General features: G+C 41.9%; 1 protein-coding gene across 1 annotated transcript in view; it reads left to right on the top strand.

Annotated features, from left to right (window-relative positions):
• Positions 1–24557, top strand: part of PATJ (PATJ crumbs cell polarity complex component) — a gene marked incomplete at both ends in the record, with an annotated part of 132519 nt that overhangs the window by 93648 nt on the left and 14314 nt on the right. Inside the window, 6 exons of the mRNA XM_079536430.1 lie at positions 3152–3244; positions 7270–7341; positions 7815–7932; positions 8369–8502; positions 21543–21626; positions 23505–23698. Of these exons, the coding sequence (XP_079392556.1) occupies positions 3152–3244; positions 7270–7341; positions 7815–7932; positions 8369–8502; positions 21543–21626; positions 23505–23698 (695 nt within the window). The remainder of the gene's footprint in view (positions 1–3151; positions 3245–7269; positions 7342–7814; positions 7933–8368; positions 8503–21542; positions 21627–23504; positions 23699–24557) is intronic.

Raw genomic sequence — 24557 nt, 5'->3', positions numbered from 1 at the left:
GATTGATGTTATTGTTTTAATCTGGGGTTGCTTAATTGGATAGATTAATCATCATTACCAGCTCATTATAAATTCAAGCACCTTGTCTAATTATACCCTGGATCATAAAATGCATTGGGTAGGAATCTGACCTACTGGGTGTGCTTTCCCCATCTCTTTTTTTATTGTTCTCATCATTACTGAAAGAGCCAGCGTGCAGTAATGACGTCTGTTAATCAGGTTATTGCTGTGCAGGAGATGTGTCTGAATGAAAACTTTGCTGTCTCCTGTCCTGCTTCTTTCTGCAGACTACAGCAGCGGTCCTTGGCCTGGAGCATGGATACCTCCTTACAGAATATAAATATTTTGGCAGGGGAAACCTCACACTTTTTGTGTTCTGTTTCTCTGTGAATATTCTGCATGCAGCACTAAAAATGAAGTAGGGGTAAGCAACAGCAATGCTGAAGAGTTCACTGCATACATGGCTCCAGTCCGAGAGGCATCTTGAGCCAATCCCAGCACAATGGGGCGTGTTGGTCCACAGTTCTATCCTGTGCCCCAGCACTGCTGTTGCTCCTTCCTGACCAATTTTTTCTGCTGTAGAAACAGATGGGCTGGTTGAGCAGAGAGCTTCCACGCTCTGATGTAGCGTGCAATCTTCCAGTGTAGGAGCTGCCTTGCCGTGGTAATGTTAGCAGTGTTTTTCTTTACTGTTCTTGCTGTCTCGGCCCCTGATTGCTCCCTTGTGCATCATGAATCCCTGCAGTGTCACCCTATTGTTATCATTTTGACATCTCAATACAGTGTAACTAAATTTTATAGATAAAGCACATGTTTAGCCTTACTGTTGCTTTTTAATTCTATTTCTATTTGCACTAATAAAGCAAAAGATGCTTTATAATTCAATTGGGGTTTGGTCTTGCTTTGAGTCGACAGATGCAGGTGCACTAAACTCCTGGTACTTCAGTGGGCATTACTGTGACCCTGCAGCACCAGGCCACGCTCAGCAGAGCTGGATGCTTTTCCTGATCCCACCCTTGCTATTGCTTTCTGGATTGTATGAGCACCAATGGCTGCTTCCATACAGACACAGAGCTGCACTGCACTGGGAGAGAGCTGCTCGGGTTTTGTTTGGATCTGAGTCATTTTGGGGCAGTGCTTTGGCTTTTCTTTCCCCATCAAAGCAGAATGCTCCAGGTGCAGCTGGTGGATTGCAAATTACTCTACAATTAACAGCGCCCGAGTTCATTCCATTTTTGTTGACTCCTTAATACCTGCATTTGTTCCAAGCTTTGTTCAATATTTGCGTCTTTGGGATGGACCACAAAGCTTTGTTTAGTCACATGCTGTTCTGTGGCCAAAAGACTGTAATTAGACTCTCCCAGCATGTGGAAGCAAAAAAAGCTCAGTCTTATGTGCAGTGTTTGCCTTTCAAGGTGGATGTGTGGGCTGAGCTTCGTGCATTTCTGGCAAGCTCTTACTATATGTGTTTCAGAAGTAAATGTGGTGTTTTACTTCCAGTTTGGCATTTTTTATTCAATGAAATACATGTACCCCAAAGACACTCTTGTTGCATAGAATTTGACAATGCTTTCTTTTGTCAGCTGTTTGTGTCTTAAGAAAGCCTGACTGTGCTTTTGTATCTTGAAATGCAAAGTAAATATTTATCATGGTAGTACATATGCTGAACGTGAATCTAAGCAGATCATCTTAAATAGCATAACTAATGTTAGATGTATCAGGGAGCCATAGGTACCACATACTGTTCTTCATCTTTTCTCTGTCATTCTAATATGGAAATGCATATTAATATGCATTCTAATATGGAAAATGCAGAATAGTAAATAAGTCTTAAAATAAACCTTCCTCCATTGCATGAAAGACGGGATAAGACTGCATGGTGGTGTAGTGCTGTGGGCATACTCCCAAAAGCAAAGTATGTTGCTCTCAAAGATCAGTTTTCAAAATGTTTCATCCATCAGTAATCCATTCAGTTGGTGGTACAAGATGTTGTGCTGCAGTCCTGAACAGGGTGGAGGTCTCTTTAGAAAGAGAGAAACCTGTTATACCTTGGATGCAGTGCATGTGTGCAGCATGTGTTCATAGCCTTCTAGTATTTAAAGGGAGTTTATAAACATGAGGGAAAACGACTTTTTATGTGGCTAGATAGTGATAGGACAAGGGGGAATTGTTTTAAACTAAAGGACAGGAGATTTAGATTGGATGTCAGGGGCATGTTTTTGACTGAGAGAGTGGTGATGTGGTGGAACAGCTGCCCAGAGGTTGTGGATGTTCCGTCCCTGGAGGTGTTCAAGGCCAGATTGGATAGGGCCCTGGACAATCTGCTCTAGTAGCTGATTTAGCAGCTGCCAGCCCTGACTGTGGCAAGGGTCAGTACTTGATGATCCTTGAGGTGCCTTCCAACCCAAGCTATTCTATGATTTTTTGAAAGCCAGAGGCTATGCAGAAGGAGCTTCAGGAGCACATCTTGGGCCTAACCACATCAGTATTCTCCCCATTAATTTCACTCATTCGTTCTCCATCAGCTGTCTCTGAATGCTCTTCTCAGTATTCTGTCAGCGATGCGCAGAAGTAATTGAATCCCGAGGAGACATTTGCTCTTCAGATGGAGGACAGTTCAGGTGGCTCCAGGCTGAAGCCTGCTGAGCAAGGCGGCCACGTGCCCTGAGTCGAAGCGCTTTGGCCTTGGCGATTCCTCCAGGGCAGAGCACTCGGTCCTGGTGCTGCCAACCCGCTCAGCAGGCAGGAAGGAACAGTGGGATTTCTTCAGCACATTGAGCATGTGGGGAACTCGTCCCCTCTCCAGTGGTCTGCAGGAAGCTTCCAGTTTGATCTGGCCATGAATGTTGACCCAGATCTGCTGCTGGGTGCTGCTATCAGACTGCCTCGTTGTACTTGGGGCTGGCTGAGTGCAGACTGAGGTCTGTCTTTCAAAACTTGTATCACTTATTTGTCACCTGACATTAGGATGCTTTAATTGTGGATTTATTTATTTATTTATTTATTTATTTATTTATTTATTTATTACTTTTTTGTGCTACTACTTGTTTAGAAAAACAAAAGGAAAGGTAACATTGACTTTTTTTTTACTTCAGCTGTTATGGGGGTTCGTAGCTCTGTTTAAGGACTGCTTTTCATTCCTTTCTACCAGGATCACAGCTGCACTGAAACCCCAAGCAGTGAAGAAGACCCAAGCTTGGACGTTGTCATGAAAAGCCTGTCTGATGAGGAGCCTAGCAAAGCTGTAAGCGACTTAAATTAATACTCAGTAACAATCACAGCTTAGAATTGTTTCGGGTTTTTTATCTGCCTTTGGTTGGAGTGTGACAGCACACTTTTGTAGAATAAAATCCAATATGTGTAAGAGCACAATCAAATCTTTTGCTTTACATGCATAGCTTTCCTTGTGTGTTTTCATGAGTTGTGACTTCAGTATAATTTGTTAAAATATTGAGCTAAGTATTTGTAAGTAGTATTCTGGCTGTCTCTGGAGCTCCTTCTCTGCTAGGGGATTTGGTTTCCATTCTTGCTATCCACGTGTGACAAACATCAGAAAAAATATACGCTCTGTAAATCATTTTCTTATTTATATTCATAGCTTCATAAATTCTAAGGCCAAAATGGCTGTTATCATAATCTGGATTTGCCTCCTGAATAACATAGTTATAGAGTTACTATCAGTAATTTGTGCATCGAGCCCATAACTTCTGATTTAATGTGTTACTGTCAGTATGCACTGTAATAAATACTGAACTTCTCATTGATACAGATAGGTTTTTGTTGCTGTTGTTTAGCATGTCAGGATTGTGCATTATGAGAAACGTGAAAGTCCTTCAGGGTTCAGTTTTAATCTCTTCTTTGGACTCTGTGTTGAAAGTTTAAAATGGAAAACTACGTGCTGAGAAGTGACTAACTTAGAGGTACATACAATGTGCTGAGACAATCTATTCCCAGCAGTCCACTCACTCTTTTTGCAAGGAGAGCATTCTCTGAGACTTGCTTTATGTGCACACTTTGTATGTGCAGTCCTTCAGTATGGAAAACTGACACTTGTTTTCCTTATTTTTTTTCCCTAATTTCTTCTGGCTCCATCATGTTCTGATGTGGTGAACAGATTTATAGTGTCCTATAACAAGTAAATATTTCAGTATCAAAATTAACCAACTTTAAAATGAATTTGTTCATGTTCCTAATGAATTGCAGATAAATTGAATTATTTATGTAAATATTTCTTAGCTTTGTTCAGAGGTCCTCATTTGGGCTGAAATGTACTAAATGAATCAAGAGTTTTCTTGTGTTCATTTGTAGGTGCAACTCACTTGCTTTTATTGCTGCTCTTAGTCAACTTGGCAAAAAGAAATTAGTTATGGACTAAGTGGGAAAAAAAGATGCAAAATAAGTTTTTTTATGAAGAGATCTTTTTTTTTTAATGTGGGATATGTACTCTTCATGTAGGATAAGGTACTGTGCAGTTTTTTGAAAGATAATGGAGGAAACATGAATTTAGTGCAAAAAAATAAAAGTGGAAAAAAAGTGCAGCAACCCAAGATAGGCACGGAGGTAAGATGCCACTGGGACAGCACGAGGCACAGAAAATATTGGCAGCTTCTTTTCAGGCTTGATATGAAGCAAGAAAGGATAGAAATCACAGGCCCAGCCGGGAAGGAACCAGCCCCAGGTCACTGGCTAGACCAGGAGTGCCAGTCTTGGTGCTGCTGTGCAGCTCTGCCTCTGTTCCATGGCACTTTGCTTAGATGTGATGTATTGATTTTTATATATATATTTTTTTCCATTTAATAAATAGATACCAAAACTTAAGGACTGGGAGGTAGATCTAGACAAGTATTTGAATGTCTGTAAATGAGACTGCTCAGTACCTTGTGGCTTCAGTTGGGCCAACCCTTAATTTGAGAGCATAAATGGATGAAAAATACTGGAGACAAGCTTCTGAATGTCAGATTTTAAAATTACATGGCAAATGTTTCTAGAAAGCCTATCTTATTTTCATAAATGCTGAAAAAATTTAGTTGTCATCAGACTCATCAGACCAGCAGGATATGAGTTCGGAGTCATAGTGGCATTAAGACTTCAACGCTGCAATTGCACCACAAGATTTTGAGGTGTTTTGAGGAAGACAGATTTCTGTTGCAATCTTCTAATGGCTGTTGAGGCAAAAGAAAACAGTGCCTTGTTTTTCATGGCGTGATGGCTGCTACTGGAGCTAATGCTGCTTCACCATTGTTATTGAATTTCTCAGTCTTATGTCAGGATAAATCAGGAATGTAAAAGTCAACATGTGAGATCAAGTTCACTGAGTAAACAGAAAGTATGTGCTTATCAGCAGATCTTCTGCAAGTGCATGCAGCGCAGAGCACAGACAGGATGTCTCACCAAGCGACAGCAGCAATAAAAAAAGTATTCCTGTCATCCTGTGCAGCTGATAAATTTGTCAGCCTCTCCCGAGATACTTTTTGTTGTCACTTCATCACTTTATACTTATTAAAGTTATGTAATGGACATTGTTGTGGACTTGGATGATAAGAAGGGGAAAGAAAACAACTTTGTATCTGAACTGGAGCCAGTGGAAGCGTTAGGCAAAGCTTGCATGCTTATTAGCTGCTGTTTGAGGTGTCCTGATAGCAGGCCGTGGTGCTCTGCGCACTGCTGTCCTACTTTCTGTATGGTGGTGCTGGGGGGAATCAGTAGATTCTCAAAACCTCTAGCTTTATGAAGGTGAAAGTGGCTTGAACAGCTGTTGCATGTGCTCTGAAACACCTCATGTCCTGGCAGCGCGTGCATCACTTGCCGGTGGGATAATCATACTGAGCTTCACTGGGGGGAGTGGATTCACTTTGCTTAAAGATCTGAACTTGGAACAGCAATCTGTCCTTGAGACAAACAGAGAAGGTGTTCTTGAAGCACTAACAAAGAGGAGGAGCTTTGTAAGAATGCTTCTGAATGTAGCTGGGAAAATGAATCCCATTAAACCGGCTGGGTCACAGGCTTGTGGCAATTGCTGAGTGTGCAATGCAGTGTTGGAGTGGCTGTAAATTTCTTCATTTTGTCCGGATGCCTCCAGCATAGTCTGAGCTTCAGTGGAGAGGGTTAGAGGGTTTTAAAGGTGAAGTTTCACATTTTAGTTGTGTTTCAGAATGGAAAAGGGAAGTATGGAATTATTTTGTATTGCTCATCAAAGCAATCTCTCATAAAGCGGCAAAGCAACCTTCCCACTTCTCTCCCAGTACTCCTGATAACATGAGATTCAGATCACTCTTTCTCACTTTTTTTATTATCCCTTTGGGTAACAGTTTCTGTTGTATGAGCACAGCAAGAAAAAAAATCAGGAGTCAAGCCTATGGGGCTTGGCATGAATAAATGTAATATGGCAACAGGAAACAGGGCCAGTATTTCCAAGCTTGGTAACCTAACATTTGATTTATTTTATGTATGAATTGTCATCTTAATTAGAAATTCTTTTGAGCTGCAGAATATCTCTGTCTTTTGAATTTGGTATTCAGCTTTTCAGAAAATTTGCTTATCGGTGCTTTTAACGTGAGGTAAGATAACCAAATCTAATGCTGTGATCAAAGTGGCCCAGGCTTGGCACAGAAATAACAAAGGGAGGGCACTGGAACTATCTGGAGACACTTGGAGAAGAAAAAATGTTCCTTAGTGTATTGCAAGAGCATGGAAAGAAATTAGGATACAAGTGGTGCCTGTGATTGTGCCATTGTTTGAGACATTCCTGATGAGGCTGCTTTATGCATTGTAAGCAGTTGCTTTATTTAAGTACAAGCAGTATGTTCAGTTCTACTGAGAAGCAATTAAAAAAAAGAGAGAACAGATGACTTTGAATTCCTTTCAGCTGTAGGCACGGCATGGTCTATACCTGTGTGTTTCCATATCACATGGGAACGGCTGATCCCATCACTCCACAGATGTGTTTCCATCCTTTCTAGTTTCACGTTTTTCGGGAACAATAGAAACAATGCAGGATAATCCCTTCCCAGAAAATCCACTCCAAAAATGTTATGCATTTTTAGTAATTCTTGTTAATCTCTGTATTCATAGTAATCTCCAGTAATTCTTAATTCTTTTCTAAGTAACTTTTCTAACTTCTGGACTTCAGCGGTGTGCACTAGAAGTGTACTTCCAGTGATGATGCAATGTCACTGTGTTGAACCAGAATAGCCATTTCTTTGGAAAATATTGTATTTAAGATAATATTACATTTTCAATTACACCTCACTTTCTGTTTTGACTTTTTAGGATGTGAAGTATAAAGCTGACAAACCGGTGTTGGTGGATCAGTTGGAAGTAGAGGAGCAGCTCCCAGAAAATGTAGGTGTATTTATGTTAGAGAGCTGGATTTAGCCATGGATTGTGTGATTTAGGGGGGACGAGGGGTAACTGGAGAAATACAAGAATAATTTTTGAGAGAGATGGGACTTTAAAAATGATTTCCTTCTCCTTCAGTACATCGAACAGTCAGACAAACTAATGTCAGGAATGTTCTTTGTTCAAACAAACAAAGCAGTTACTTGGCATGAGAGGCACCACTGAGGAGGGTGAAGTTCTGTTCACACAAGCTTCCTACACAAGCACTGCTGGAAGTGCAGTTATCCAGTCTTTCTGATTTGTCATTTATTTTTAAATTGAATGTTTTCAGTTCATCACCTATGCTTATTATATGTTTCCTGTCTGTTGACTTGGTAGATTTAGTAGGTCATGCTAATCAGGGAGACAACTGGTCCTTAACGCGTTTTTCTGTTTGATAACTGATTTCTTGTGCTTCCACTGTGCTTCGCTTTTAGGTCCTTAAACAGATGAAACAATCCAAATCTTCAGCAAAAGTATCAGCCAACTTGCAGGAGATATCCCTGATGTCAGCACCTACTTATCTCTCTCCAGACACAGAAATCACAAACCACAGTACGAAATACTATTTTTTTTTTTTCAGTGATATTGTATGTATTTAATACCTAATCCGAGATTTTGAAGGTGTTGCTCATTTCTTTAAATGAAAATAAAGGTAATCTGGGACATCCTGGCATTTCTATAGTGTTGGGAAATAGCCTTATATACCCTGACTGGAATACACCTTGCTATTGTTATCTGACTTGCATAGGTCGTATCTGAATTAAATGTCCTCCCAGACATCTTCTCTGAACATTTACTCCTAGAGCTCTGGAATTGTTCTAATTTAGAGACTTGAAAAATGACTCACCGTGATCTTCAAGGTTGATTTAGATTGGATGAAGAGCAAAACAAGAGAGTTTAATTAGTTGATCTCATATGACTTCTTAAATTGTTTTATTTTCTCTTGTCTGATAGTGTGACTTATTCCTCTGCCCTTTTGTGTTCTTAGATATCTTACCACCTCCATTGCCCGTGGATCCAGCGACTTGTCCTATTGTTCCTGGGCAGGAGATGACTATAGAGATATCTAAGGGTCGATCAGGACTTGGACTCAGCATTGTTGGAGGGAAAGACACCCCACTGGTGAGCTCCTCTTAAACCAATATATTATTATTGTCCCTGCTAACTAAGAAGAGGTAAAGAAACTATGCCATTAATCTCTTAATAGCTTAATTAATTGGTCAGTATGTGAAGGAGAAACTTGAAACTACAATCTTCGGAATCACGTTGATGATTTTGCCTTCTATCTACTGTTTTCTGTTGTAATTCTGTGTCTTCAAGCTTAATCTGACCTTGGCTATGCTGTTCAGGAAAAGAAATTGTCTTCATCCATTTTAACATATACCAGTTCAAGTGTAAACTCAGCAAGTTATTTATGCTAAACCCGTTTCTGCCTCCGCTGTTGATGTTTTGATTCCTCTCCCCATTTAGGAGATGCTATATTTTTAAATAGCTTACTTTTAAATGCCACGTTCATTTCTTTCAGTAAACATGTCTGTTACAGAGGGGTCTTTATTGGGTTCTTCTGAATGCCACGCCGCAGAGAGATTTGGAGCAATAGACCTGCTTTGTTATCTGCAACTGCTCCCCAAAATATCATGTTGGTTGATAGCTAAATAATAAAGTGCTTTGACTGTCAGCAGGCACAGATTTTAAGTAGTTGCAATGTAATAATCTTTTTCCAGACCAAGGGAAAAAGCAAGTGTAAGGAATAGTCATTTTATTTTTGCAAATCGTAGGCTGTATCTTCTACAGCATGAAAGCTGAAATTGGAAAAGGTTCAGCTTGCCATCCCACTTATCTGAGTCTCTGACTACATGGAGACTGAATGAATTACTGTTTCACATGGAGATAGATCTGAGTTACTCTGAAGGCTAAATCAGCCTATACAGTTTTCTCTCTGTCCAGCCATGCACTGTTCTGTATCTAGTCTCTTTTTTATCTAGCTCCTCAGTGCTGAGTAAATTCAAATGGGAGTTTCAGCATGAATCATCTCTCTGCTTTTTTCATTTAACTGGAATTTGGAAATAATACGTGGCAGTCTGTCAGACACAATCTGGTATGTGTCTTTCATGAGATTTTCATATAAATAAATGAAAATTACAAATACCTATTCTACAGAGCAGATGAGAAAAATGCAAAAGTTTTAAATTAAGTAAGTGGTTTTGGTTAAGTTTTGTGCTTTCATTACATAATCATTGAAGTGTCTTTGTAGGAGTTTTTATTTAATAGGTCTATGCAGTAAATGTGAAACTCATGGGGGAGAGAGGTCTGAGTTCCAACATTTCTCATTCTTGCATTATAAGACCTCCCAAAATGAGTCCCTGCACACTGTTCTCAAAACGGGGATGTGTGATGGTGGGATCAACATCACTCTGTCCCGTACTGCCAGTCTCTCCCAGATTATTTTGAGATTTGGTGTGGGTTATTTTTGCCACGAAGTCAAAAAGCTTTGATAAAAATCTGAAATAATTTATATAACAGATTGGAGAGAGGTTAAGAGGTTAAAAGAAGATGGTAATCAAGACTAAGACATTTTCTGTTTGGGTTTCTTGAACTAGAGTAGAAATACAACAAAACAGCTAATTGATGCTGAGCAATCTATTTTTTCTTACTCTCCATCATTTAAATGGTGGGATGTATTTCACTTTCAAGATAGGCAAAATAAATTGACTTACAGCTTCACTGCTTATGCAGCAGTGCTGTAGAAGTTCATCACTTCCAGAGGTGCAGTCATGTGACAGAAATTGTATACCCAACACCCACAGTTTTTTTCAGTGCAGTGAAGTTAATGCTGAGCTGTAATAGGTTTCAGTAGTTTTGGGTTTGCTTGGGGTTTGTTTGTTTGTTTGTAAAGGCACTTTTTGAAATGGGAATTGTCAGATTGGAGTCAGAATGGGAATAGAACCTTATTTCTGGAGGCATGAAGGAGGGATTTGCTGTCTTTCATGCTCCTATGGTTCAGTGCACACAGACCACAGAGATGAGATGCCATGACAGGGCCGTGGAAACGTTTTCCACTGGAGGCAGAGTAGTGGCAAGTCAGTGGGGCTGATGCTTGTGTCTGCTGCACAACTGCAGAAATTTGTTCTGCCTTTCTCTTCTGTGAGAAAACAAGACACAGACACCTGTGTCTCACTCCTTTTCCACTGGAGTATCTTTATTTCATACCTGTACAGCTGTGCAAGCAGCTATTGGATGATGAGGAGACCCAGCTCCAGTCGTTTGTCAGTGCTGGGGACAGAAGGAGGCCGTGGTTTTCAAATGCACTCAATCTAAAAATGCATAACTGGCTACTGGTAGTCAGCACTGATGCACAACAGCAGTTCATATGTGATAGGACAGCTCACTTCAGAATGTTCTGGATCTATTTTAAACAGTTCCAGCTTTTGGAATAATAAACTTGGCAGCCTGCAAAAAGGGCACATCAGAACGAAACTTTCAGCCTGGAGAAGAGAAGGCTGCGGGGCGACCTCATTGCAGCCTATCAATACCTGAAGGGAACCTACACCCAGGAGGGGAGTAAACTCTTCATAAGGGCTGACAATAGCAGGACTAGGGGAAATGGATCCAAGTTGAAGGAGGGAAGATTTAGGTTGGATGTTAGGGGGAAGTTCTTTACGAGGAGAGTGGTTAGGCCCTGGAACGGGCTGCCCAGGGAGGTTGTGGATGCCCCGTCCTTGGACGTGTTCAAGGCCAGGTTGGACGGGGTCCTGGGCAACCTGATCTAAATGTGTATGTTTGGTGGCCCTGCTAGGCAGGGGGGTTGGAACTACATGATCCTTGAGGTCCCTTCCAACCCGGGTGATTCTGTGATTCTGTGATTCTGTGATTCTGTGAAACACGGAATATGGCTTTTAAGCCATAACCTGAAGAATTTCATCAAAAGTCATCAAGTAGCAACTTGAAAAATACAGCCTGTGAGCAGGAAGGTGGAGATGTTTGGGAGGTTGAAAGTGATGGCTCAACCCTTGTAAAATGTTTTACTGTTGAGAAGATGACCATCCCATTAAACCTGCAAAACCTTTTGAGTTGCATGTATTTACCACGAAGCATTATGACTGCCTGCTTTGAAGAGAGCAGGGGAGCATCAGCTGGAAGGATGTGCTCATAGAAAAGGCACATAGAAAAAAGGAAGGAAAGATTGTCCTGTGGATTTGTCTTTATGGGGTCGAGTTCCAGGCTGCTGGGGATCCTGCTTCCTTCTATTCTGAGGGTTGGTGGGGTTTTGGTTTTGTTTTTATATTATTTTTTCCTTCACTGTCTTTCCTTTCACCTTCTCCTTTAGCCCTGAGAGAGCACAACACATGGCCTCTCTTTAAAGCAATTAAACTGCAGAGCAGAGCTGGCTGAAGTACAGGGCTTTCCATTTGTGAGAAGCCGTCTTTTATTTGGTTGTAGTCCAATCAAACTTGTAAAACTTGTAAAAGTAACTCTGAGTGGGAATTCAAAAACAAAACTTCCCCCTAAGAAAAGAAAAATAGATCCCAAAATGAGGTTTGGGGCTCAAACGCAGCTCCCCAGGACAACCCTCCTGCCCTCTCCCTCCCCTGGCTGAATGATTTATAAAAGCCTGTCGGTCCCACTGCTGCAAATAGCAGCCATAAACCTGACAGGAGCGTCACTGTCACTTGGCAGCTGCCAGCACTCCCAGGGCGCCTGAGGCACTCCAGCCATGGGACGCAGGCCTTCAGGCCCCGGGAACACGGCTGACCTCGTGCAGTGCTGCTTGGGGCCTCGAGCCTTCTCTTTTTTCAGAGGGTCGAGGGTTTGTTTAAGAAAGCTGTCCCTGTACTCCTCCATATTGTGTGTGGGACTCATTGATCCTAACCCCACTCTCGCCCTTTTGTCATGCTGCCACATCGGGGCCAGGGAGCAACTTGCAGTGAAATTTTCCCTTAGTGGGCATGGATGAGGGGTTGATGGTGGGACTTGATGATCCCTGTGGTCTTTTCCAGCCTTAATGATTCTATGATTTTATATAAATTAAGTTGTCAGTTAAAAAGGACTTTAATCTCGGCAGTATATGGAAAAAACATTGCTCTGAGATGAAAACAGGTAGGTGAGAGCAGTGTTCTGCTTCCAGCTGGGTTATTAAGTAATGGTCAAGTTGATAACTCATAGTTATGGCTCTGTGTGCTGCCTGGGCGATGAAGGTGCTCAGACATGTCACAGGGCATTCGGGGCTGATGGAGGCTGGTGCATGGACATTCCCCTCAGGCTGAGTTAGAAAACCATAGGAAAGGAGGAGATTGCAGAGAGAGGCTCAGGTGGGGCTTGAAGCCACAAATCAGTGCTGAAGATGGAATATAAATTGGAAAAACGTGTTATAGGAGCAGTAACCTAAGGGCTCTTTGGAGCTAGGAAGCCAGTCAGGTATCTTACAGGAGCAACAGTGAAGGAATAAAAAGAAGCAGTCTGTGTCCTGTATCTTTTTTATTGAAGATGACGACAAACTTCTTGTGTAGAATTTTTGTTCTGGGTTGTCTGCTTTGATATATACTTTTTTTTTTTTTGCTTTTGCTTTCAGCTGGCTTTAATAAAAAGTATTTTTAAGGCAATTAACAGACTTTAAGGTATTCCATCTGTAAAATAAAGTGGTCCACAAAGCCAGGAACCTGGAAAACTTTAGCCACGATCCCAAAAGCAGCAGAGTATGCCTGTGCTCAGCTATAATGCTAGTTGCTGTAAGAGCTGGTAACACAAGAGTCAGAAAGGAAAGTCTTTCCTAATCACCTCTGCTAGCCCAGGAGGCTTTCTGGCGTGCAGCAGTGCAGGGGGAGTGATGGTTGGGATGCAGTTTGACAGAAGAATATTTAGATTTATTCTGTCAGTTCAGGTGAGTCATACCTTGCATAAACCCCATCTGTTAAGGAAGGGCAAGGGAATAATCAAGAAAACAGTGACTTTAAATTGCAGCTGTTCAGGGCTCACTGTTTGCCCCTGGAGCTGTGAGGGCTAATTACCCTGCTAGGATCTCTGCTGCCAAGACCAGGCTGTTACCAACACCAGAGTCAAGTCTGCTATCTGTGGTTTGTGCTGTGCTGCACATTCAGCAGTGAAGACTTACCTCAATGTGCAGACTGATGCGACTTCTCCATTGCTAAACAAACAATTTCTCCATCGGTTGGGCTTCCTTTCCCCTCCTCCTCCCCTGCCAATCTCAGTTGTATTTATATTCAGGCAAAAAATAGCTCCATCAGTTATAGACAGTCAAGGTCTGAGCAACTTTTCATGCAGCCATCAAGTCCAACTAAGACTGAACTGTTTCAGTGGAATACGCTTACCTTGTAACCACAAATGAAAAGCAAGACATTGGCCTCAGGAGGATTTCATCAGTACATTCAATATAGATACTGATGCTGTTAAATCTATTACACAGTGAATGGAGCAAGAGAAGAAAAATTGGTAATAGGAGTTCCAAGGTTTTTGTTGTTGTTTTTTATCATGACTTGGGTATTATAGGAGAAAAGTTTGTGATGGAGGGAAAAACATTCAATTACTTGTTAGCTGTCACTGACATGAATTAGAAGAGAATTTATTGACAGTGATAAACATATTTAGCTTGAAATTGTGAGGAATTGCTTTGACTCCTGGTTGGGTAATGTAAAAATGAAATTGATGGATTCATCATGATTCTGAAAAGGACATTATGTTGCACAGCATGAAAAAACCAAACTGCTTTGTACATGAGTTATCACAAATGGGAACTAAAGCAGTAAGTTTTGCAAATCGTATATTTGATAGCTCTTTGGCAATGGTTGGGCTGACTGTATGGCTAGCAACAATTTGCTTGGAGAAGTTGGTGTCTTCCAGGAGTGTAAATCAACCATAACATTCAAGCTAACGATATACAAAAGCAGTAGGACATCAAAATGGACTTCAGGGGTATCTTGTTTGCTGGCGGTTGAAACCCCTGACTTTGGCTTCATATCTTGCATGTGTTCAGGATCTCAGGCATCCTTTCCATCCCGTGTTATGCACATACACTGTAAATGTTCATATTTTTTTATTTAATGAAATAATGAGAGTGAGAGAGTTAACATTTTAATATGTAGCTCTGTGTTTTATTATTCCCTTTAAAATGAGCACGTATACTTTTTGAAAAACTTGGGTTTGCTTTGGCATGTGATTCATAGAAACATAGCTCCTTCTATCATTCTGACTTAAGTCATATATTTTTACACTAAACATCTTATTACCTTAGTTTTATTATTTCAGAATCAAAGGAGAGCTTGCAAATGTCTATGACTGCAGACCGAAGGAATGTTAATGAATAGTGCCATTGAATTTTCAGGTTTGAGCTTTTCTGATCTTAGAGAATATAACTGTAAGCAAAAATATTATGCAAGCTGAATAAAATTTAAATAAATAAGGACCAGATGTAACTATAGGGGCCTATAAAATGTAATACAAATATTATCCACTTCCTTAAAATAAATCTGTATTTTAGTATGAAAAATTATATTCATATTGATGTTGTGGATTAATCTTTTTTATGAAAGCTGGCAAGTGAACACCATCTCTTGCAAGGGCTTGTTCTTAAATGGGAAACAGACCTTTTGTTTTGACCTTGAGTGGAGAAGTTTTTCAGTATCATGCAACGGTAAAGCATTTTTACATTAACACAGTAATACATTTTTACATTATGTAGTCTGTTTTATTACGGTAGTGTTTGGCTTGGGATTTTGGGTGCCTGTTAATGGCTTGCGAATGCTAGCGGAGTCAAAATATTTGAGTGTTGCAAAGAAGTGCACGCAGCACACAGCATTAGGTAAACTTCTGTGAGAAGTCAAGTGATTTGCTTTGAGCTGACCTGCAGCTTTTGTTGCTGAGCTGCTGCCTTTTAAGCTCCATTTTGATCTGCAAGTGGAAGATCCTATCAGAATGGTTGTAATTTCCTGTGCCTACAAGTAAGGAGCAGCTGCCTTTATTCTGACTACTGAAAGATGCTTATATGGGACTAATTCTTCAGCAAAACACCCTGTGCAACTGGTCGATTTCTACTTTATCTGTGAACCAGCCTGTAAAAACGAAATGACAATTTTACTGCTCTGGACAAAGTATTATAAAAGTTGAAGAGGAAATAACTAATGACGTTTTACTTGTCCTGGGAAAAGGATAAGTCTAATCCTGTAGTCAGCAAAAGCCCTTGTAACTTTATTATCTATACTAAAAGTTAATTTAGTGTAACGTTTGTAGCTGTGTAGGAAATTTGTCGAAAATGCGTAATAATAGCTTAGGAAAATACAGCTTGTCAACTAACTCTGCAAGTATCTTTTCCAGGATGTTATGTAGCTTATTTCTTTGCTTCCTCAGGAAAGTACTCAAATGCACACAGAAAGCTTTTTTCCTTCTATTGCATACCATAATTCTGGCAGTGGAAAGATTGCGTTCACCCAACTACAGCCCAAACTGAGATACAGGCACTTAGGATTAATACAGTCCCAACAGTTTGCTCTGCCTGCTTTCCATCACTGCCCAGCAATGAAGGTTCCCAAAAACCTGCCGTCACTGTTTTGATCTGGACGTTCAGCATGAGCCATCTGTGTGCTCAGAAGTGCCTGCTCTGGGAGACACGTACCTTTTTTCCACGCAGTGCTTTGTTGTCTGGGACAAATGGCTGCTGGTGCCTGTGGTGGCAGAAAGAGCCTCACAGCCGTAGGGGACAGAGCGATGGATCTGGTTTCTACGCCCATTGACTGTTCTGCTTTTTGTCTAATGATTGCAACTTTAAAAAGCACATCTTGGAAAGCACAGTCTGGGATTTTAAAACAACTTGTTTCCAACTGAGCACCTTACTCTGCGCTGTTTTGTGCCGGTGATTATTGCAGTCCTCCACGTGTAGTGGCTCACTTCACTTCAGTGAAGTGCCTTTGATCCTGTGAAAATAATGGCTGGGTCTCAGACAAGTAGCAGAGCAAAGGCAAACTCCAAGTTAATAGTAGTTCAGTTAAAGGAATAGCTTGTTATGAATGATCTGAAGTAGTTAAGAACTATTCAGTACTATGGCAAGAAGCCATAGAGAAGGAATAGGCAGAATTTAGGCCTTTTTCTCTCAGGTTCAGTCAGCTACATGGGGATTTCTCTGCCCCAGTTCTTTTGAAATTTCCCTTCTTGTATCCTCTTCCACTTTTTACCAAATGATTCCACTTCATCAAAATACCCAGTGTTTACTTCTGAACCTCCTTCGTTACTTGCTTCCATTTACTCCTTCACTCTCTGCTCCCAGCATTTGCAAACAACCCAGGTCTGGGGGTTGATTTTCCATTGAAAAGGGCACCTGCATTGCAAACCTGTCCTTCTGCAGAATGGCTGCATAGAAGAAACTGGCTCAGATGCAAGAAACTCGCAGCAAACATGTGAGCAGTCTCAGCCCAAAGCCAGACAGCTAGTGAGCCTTCCTCAGCACTGTTTATGGTCCTGCAGGCTTTAAAAGTTTGCTTGGTCAGTGGTTTTCCTGAATAGGAAGCTGACTTTGCCACCTTTCTCCCCAAGGTTCAATTAAGACAGTGCTACGTGGTCACTGCCTGAGGTCTCTGCCTTCGCGCTTCTCGACATTTAAGATACAGGGGTTAAGCTGTCACTCTTACTGAATGTAATTCTTAATGGGAGCGTTTCTATTTGTGCTCTCTGCTGATGGTGAGTTGATAGCCTTCCCCTGCCGGGTCTCCAAAGTTGTTATAAATCAAGAAGAAATACCCACAGCCGGGGGGGAGTTGAGATCAGATTCCCCAAGAGTTCAGTGCTGTTCCCCTCCCTTAGAAGGAAACACGATGTGGATCACACTTTGTATGTTTTGTGCATTGTGGTTCCCAAGAGTAAATCTCAGATAGGCAAGCTTGCAAAATTTAGCAGCCATGCACTCACTGTTCAGTGGTCATTACCTCCTCACTAAAGCTGCTCTGCATGGTGTTGATCAAGAACTGTACTGCTTCTCGATCCTTGCCTTTCCTTCCACAGCCAAAAATCTCTTCTGTCAATGTGAGAATTGGCGCTCCTTTGCCTGCCCTTTGTTTGCAAGAAGGCTGTGCAACACCCATAATATTCTGGTAAAGCAATAGCAAGTGGGGCATGGCTGTCCCACAGCCCAAACCTGAACCTTCCAAAGCTCTGTCTGATGTACTGCAGGGCGCATTTGATAAGCACTTCACTTATCAACCAGGTTCTTGCTGTGGTTTAGAACCACTCTGGTTGGGTTTTTAGCAATTCAGTATAGATAGCGACAGTATATTCAGCTTCCTTCCACTGAACTGCAGCCCTTCCATTTCGTTAGCCTCCAATAGAAGCATTGGTTAGCTCAGCAGTAGCAGACAGCTTCCCTTCTAATTCAATTTCCAAAGTTTTCATGGTCAGGTAGTCTTGGATTACACCTGTGAGCGTGGACTTTGTTTAGCATGAAATTATGCTGATTTTTTTGCCCTGGCTTGTTTTGTGCATCCTGCCTTCACATATAGGAAACGTTAAACTTTGCATTAATTCCTGATTCTTATAATGGTGCCAGACTAACGGAGAGTCTTTGTCAAAATATGCAGAGATGAGAGCTGTAGGTTTTGGAATGTATTTGTAAACCTTACGAAGCATATGCTTTCAGCAACAAGACATCTTTCTTTAAATAGTGGTGTTCTTGGTATGGTAAGAGTGTTTTTATTTCCCCCTCCTGCACTAACAGATTCTGCAGCTCTGACAAGCTGTATAATGGGCTGCCTTAATCTGTATGTAACTGGGAGTGAGAGGAGGATGTGAGAGAAAATCTGTCTATGGCCACTGTTAACATATAGCCTCCAGTTGGACACTGACACCATTTCCCTCCCCTCTGCATTTGATTGATTGATTTTTTTTTTCTTAACTACTTAGGTCTTGACTTGTCAAGATTCTTAGCGCACAACTGAGTTTGAAGCTAGTGAGTAGGAGCTGCAGATGTTCAATTACCAGAACCCATCCTTCAAATAAATGTTCTGTATTGGCTTAGTCGTGATAGATCCCAGTTTGTTTTCTAATGCACTGAGATGAGTGTTACAGCCCCAATCTGGCATTACAGACTGGGGCTCAGTAGTTAGACGGCTGGAATAATATGTTATGTCTCTTGACTGTGTGTTCAAACTCCTTTAAAATATTGATGTCAATAAAAATATTAAATAACATCAGTAATTTCTAGCCATTTGTCATGGGTGATCAAAACTAACAGAGTCTGTCCAGATCCCACTAGATTCAATGGAAAAACACTACTTCTGGGTTAAATGTGTATTGAGCTGATGCCAGAAATAACAGAGGTAAGGCGTCTTCTGTCATAATTCATAACCTAAGGAAGGTAAGGCTAATTGATGCTATGGGCCACTGCAGGCATGTTTCTTCATTCTGTTTTTTAATTGATTCAGTAAGCCTCTTACAACTATTTTTTTTTTTTTTTTCAAAGAAAGCAAACTATTTGAGAAAACAGTACTTTGGCAGGTCAGCTGGGTGTTTCCTTCCAGGATAGGCACAGGCTGAATAGGAATGTACCTTTTCATGCCATATGTATTTTTAGTTCTATGTCTGGCTTCTAACACATGCAGGAACCGCAGAGTAGAGTTGTTGCCTTTGCAAATAGATGATGCAGATTGCTCAAACTGATAACGTTTGGAGGTTCCCAAATCTAAGCTTTAGGTATGTGTGGTTTTACATTTACTAAAGCAATACTGGAAAAACCTGGTAGCTTCAGGGATTTTTTTATTTTTTTTTTTTAACCATTTTTAAAACAATCACAGGTGGAAAACAGACTTTAAGGAATGGGGTTGGAAGTTCCTTGCTCAGAGGTTAGGAAATATCAGATTAAATAGTCTGAAAGGGTTTAATTAACTTTCTTGTGTAGATGCCCAGTCTGCTGTTATGCCATCACATGCTATTTTTCTTCAGAACGTCTTATTCATCCACTGTCCTTGCATGCCTGACTTGAATCATGGATTCATAGAATGGCCTGGGTTGCAAAGGAGCACAACGCTCATCAGTTCCAACCCCCTGCTGCGTGCAGGTCACCAACCAGCAGCCCAGGCTGCCCAGAGCCACATCCAGCCTGGCCTTGAATGCCTGCAGGGATGGGGCATCCACAGCCTCCTTGGGCAGCCTGTTCCAGTGCCTCACCACCCTCTGGCTGAAAAACTTCCTCCTAACATCCAACCTAAACCTCCCCTGTCTCAGTTTAAAACCATTCCCCTTGTCCTATCACTATCCACCCTCGTAAACAGCCATTGCTCCTCCTGTTTATGTGCTCCCTTCAATGATGCCGTCATGGTAAGCTGGTCAATATTTTGTGTTCTGTTGGCGATTTCTAAATGCCTTTTGCCAGAAAGTGTTTACAATAGTAAAAGCAAAGCGTGCTGTTGAAGTTCTAAACCTAAGACTCAGCATTTCCCAACATTACCCATGATCAGCCTGGGGTGATAAACTACATGTAAAAATACACATCACTGTCACCCTGATGGCTTCCACTTAGACAGAAGCCTCTTGTGTTGACTAGAGTTAGGTGGTCATTTCGAAAACAGAGGTAACAATCAAAGAAAAAGAGACTGAGAGAAGATCTCAGATGTGCAGCAGAGGCACGTGGTGGTGCTGCTGATGAGGACGTGGACGTGTTGCTCAGTCCCTTTGGTAATTGCTGCTCCAGTTACTTCAAGAAAACCCTGCATTTGCCAATGGTTTTGTGTTTTTTTTTTTAAATCAGACCGTTCTTTTGATTTTCTTAATTACCATGGTACACAGCTCATAGTATTTTGCCTTCATTTATGTAGATTGAAATCTCTTTTTCCCCATCTGGGACACTCGTATCAACTGTAATCCATTTGTGATTAAAACCCTTCAGGCTTTTTGCAGTGACTGGTGTACATGCATCAAACATGAAGCTTATGATGGCAGTGCTGTGCTTCGGCAGCAGCGGAGTGGCTGTAGATACAAGCTTACATCATTAAATAAGGTGTAGTGGGAGTGAAAGAGAGTAATGCTGCCAGTGTTGTCTTGATCAGAGCACTAGCTTTAGGGCATTCAGCTTCTTTCTGTTCAACATACACCGTGTGTGCTGGGGAAGCATTGCAGAGCAACACGGGGGGGTTAAATCAGTGATGAGAGATGTACTATCTACAGTGTTGTCGAGCGTGCTTTGTTCTCCCACGGCCTCTATTTCCTGCTCCTGCCATGGGAAGGCTGCATGGCATGGCATGTGCCTTGCCACACTGGCACAGCGAGAGCCTTGTGCTTGGCTGGTGTGGCAAGCTCCTGGAGGAGCTCCATAGCCACAGCAGCTTTGTTGGTTGTGTTTGTCTGAGGGCTGGGTTGTCTGCTACCTGCTAAATAAATTGCCTCATGTTTATCCACAGCAATGGTAAAGGAAAAAGTGTGGCTCGTGGCCCTGAAGTGGGCCATCTATTTGTGAGCACTGGTAGTGTCACAGCTGAAGCTCTGCAGCAGGATGTTCACCTATTTGTTTCAGGGGGAAAGAAAAAAAAAACAAAAAACCTCAAACCAGAACAATGCAAAGGGAAAGCACCAGCAAGAGAACAGTATGTTCTTTGTAATGCTTTTTCTTTGGGGACATCTATTGCTGGCAATAAGATTAAATCACTGAAACCTTCCCTGAAGCTACATCTGCCACTGCCTACATTTTCCAACCTCAGTAATAAACTAACATTTGCCATTGTTCGTTTCTTCTGGATTTCATTTCTTACAGATTTAACCAGCGCTATTTACCACAAGGCATTCGGCTCTTGCTTAAAGCGGAGACCTATGCCAAGTCCCTAAAAACATTCAGCTCTCCAAAGAATCTGGTTTTAAATTATATCATAAAAAGTAGACGATATTAATGCAGCGGTTCACACCGAGTTCATGTATTGCTCGATGCCAGTGTATAAAACTGATAGGAGCCACAGAAGCCTAAAAAGCTGTAGCCGAGACTAGCCTGCAGTGGTGAACAAAACCCTTTGTGCCTTTTTATTAGCTGTCTGTACATTCTGAGCACGGTGGTATTTTTCTTACTGGGGACGATGGCAGCTATCTCTGTATGGTGGTAGCACTCTTTCTCCCGACTTGGTGTGTGTGGGGTTGTGGCACACGTGGGGTTGTGGGGATTGCTCAGCAGCCCGTTGTCCCCACAGGATGCCATCGTGATCCATGAAGTTTATGAAGAAGGGGCGGCAGCCAGGGATGGCAGGCTGTGGGCCGGAGACCAGATCCTTGAGGTGAGCACGTCTCTGTATATACGTCTGTCTCATTAGATTTGCACTCAGTTTGGCATAGCTTTGTCATGGAGAAAGCAGGTATCGTTTGTAGGACTGGTACACAAAGCTCTTCTTCCATCGCTGAGAACACCCTGATGCATTCATATCTCCTTATGGATGCATATAAACTGGAGGTACCAACTGAGAATACGTTAGATGTAATTGAACAAGGTGGCTCTCAAAGAACGTGGATCAGCTGCCGCGTCCGATTGCTTGGCACTGCTCAGCCTTCTGCCATCACACCAAGGTCTGGCTGCGGCTCCCACGCAGGCACCACGATGCCGAGCACAGCTCTGCCTTCAGCCAGCAGGCTGAGCTGGAAGGGGTTAAGAACGAGGGGCTGCTCTGCACATGAAGCTTGCGTCAGGCAGCGGTCGGCGCAGCTGCTTACAGTGTCTCGCTGTCAGCTCAGGACAAATTCCCAGCATGGCCATTAAGGCGGTGGTGCGTAGGGTTAGAAAAATAGCAAGGGGTACTTGGGGAGCTGTCTTTACAGCTCTTGCACTGCAAATATTTTTTTTAGCGTTCGGGCTGAATGTTGTTTTCATTTTATAAATAACTGCGCATTAGCAGAGCACGATAATTAGGCAGGGGATAAAAATGGGGAAGGTTAATTAATTCTTCACTGGCCAAACAGGAAAGTGCTAATGTTTGTGCGCCATAATATTGTTATTATTTCAGCTTTTAAAAGCTGTACTAATGAAGCAGAAGGATGACTGAATTAGTTTCAGATTAGTGTGTAAAGCACACGTAGATGCCTGTGTCAAGAAAATAATACTGATGTGTACAGAGTTAGTACAAAAGAATATAATGACGACAGACTCGGTTTAATTAAGTTAAAATTAAGTTAAAATGGTTATAGCTTGCCATACTTAGAGGAACAGAGAAATATTTTCCTTGCCTTAAAATCTATTAGGTTGTGTAAATGTATTGAGACTGCATTGTTAAAACAGCTGCAGCCCATGCTAATTCCTACAACATCCAAACGTTGGGAGGAGTTGTACGAGATGGGGTTTAGTGGGGACATATTGGTGGTGGGTGGATGGTTGGACTGGATGATCTTGGAGCTCCATTCCGACCTCGGGGATGCTATGATTCTGCGGTTCCTAACCAGACTTGGAAAATGAAATGGATATTTCTTTGGTATTGACAGAGAAAAGTTGGTTTTGTCAACAGGAAAAACAAACACTTTAAAGGGTATCCTAGTATGAGGCTTGGCAAAGTTAGGAGGTTAGATTTCAAGTTGCAATAGTTTTTTTCTGGTACTTTAGCATTCAGTCAGAACTTCTTGTCGACATGGTAATACTAAAACATTGTAAGAGAAATGTACTCTCGTGCTCCAAGAGTGGTCTTGTGTGCCATCTATTGGAACAAAGCAAAATAACCATTCAGTGTGTCCTGCCTGGCCTTCACCATGGCCATTGCTAATGACACTGGTTCCTTGTGCCCTTAAGCTGTACGGTGTCACCCAGCCTGGGGCAAGGAACTTCAGCACTGCTGCCTGGAAGGGAAGGAAGGCTGCAGAACTACAGGAAGAGTGAAGGGAGCACGTCCTACTTCATCTGCTTGTAAAATTGTAAGCACTGGTTGTAAAGTTGAGGCTCCAGCACTTAGAAAGCAGGATGGAACCCCCGCAAAGCTTAGGATCCAAAATATTTTGATTGTTTGGATTTCATCAGCGGCACAGTGCGCACCATCTCATTCAGTAGGAAATCAGAGCGCTTAATTAGAGTGCCAAGAGGTGTCGGTTTGACAAATTCTGCCTGTCACACCAGGGTAGGATGTGATGAAAGGATCGTTGGTACGTGTCGTTTGGAAAGAAAACGCTGGTTGTTTCAGGTGAACGGGATCGATCTGCGGAACGCCAACCACGAGGAAGCCATCACTGCGCTGAGACAGACACCTCAGAAGGTGCAGTTGGTTGTTTATAGAGATGAAGCTCATTACAAAGATGAGGAAAACTTAGAGATCTTCCATGTAGACATTCAGAAGAAAACGGGCCGAGGACTGGGGCTCAGCATAGCTGGAAAACGGTAAGTGTCTCTAATCAGAATGCACTGCAAACAAGAAGTACCTTGCTTTTTGCCGTTTGAGCAGCTGTAGCCATTAAGTGGAATATGAAATAAAGGAAGAAGTCCTCAAGCAAGAAGATTTCATCCTTGAAGGTTCCTTCGAGGATGTTGTGGGGTTGTGATACTGGCTCCTCCATTACAGCCAAAGCAGAGCTATGTAACAAAGGCTGCTGTTCCCTCTGGAAGACTCCCAGTTTGCAGCATCGTGTCCCACTCTGTGAATGAGTGAGGCTCAGCGAACACATGCAGAACTGGTAGCTTAATGTTATGATGGCTTAAACATAGCTGTGGCTGAGCCTGAGAGCCCTAACCATGGCAGTTCTGATTTCAACATAGGGGAAAAAAAACTCCTTGTTTCCAAATACTGGGACATGCCTTTGAAAATGAATTTATTAATTAGATCTATATCATATTCTGTTTCAAAGTGACCGGTTTTGGTGGAAGATAGGAGCCTGGTAAAGAGAAAGACCCCCATCCCTGTCAGCTGTGTGAGTGACTATACAGCACTAGAGACAGTGGTGCTGTGAATAAAGAGCAGAATCTGAGATACTGTGGAGGGTAACAGCTGCTTAATAAAATGTGACTTTGTGCTGATGTATTTCTAAACCATTGCTATTAGATCATTCGAGCTAGAGCACTGATAGATTTAATCTTTCATTGCTAGAAGAGATTTACAGCATGACACAGGCAAGCACTCATTCAGTGCTGGTGTGTACGAATCATATGGTTCCTCTTCTGTACTGCCAAAAAAAAAAAAAAGGTATTTTCTCAAGTACAGATCATGGTGTTATTGTGCTGACTGCGAATGGTCAGTAAAGTT

The sequence above is a fragment of the Tetrao urogallus genome, assembly GCF_951394365.1.
Source record: "Tetrao urogallus genome assembly, chromosome: 5".
In the NCBI taxonomy this organism is placed as follows: Eukaryota; Metazoa; Chordata; class Aves; order Galliformes; family Phasianidae; genus Tetrao; species Tetrao urogallus.
Note: the sequence above shows the minus strand (reverse complement) of the source record. Positions and strands in the feature narration are given on the sequence as shown.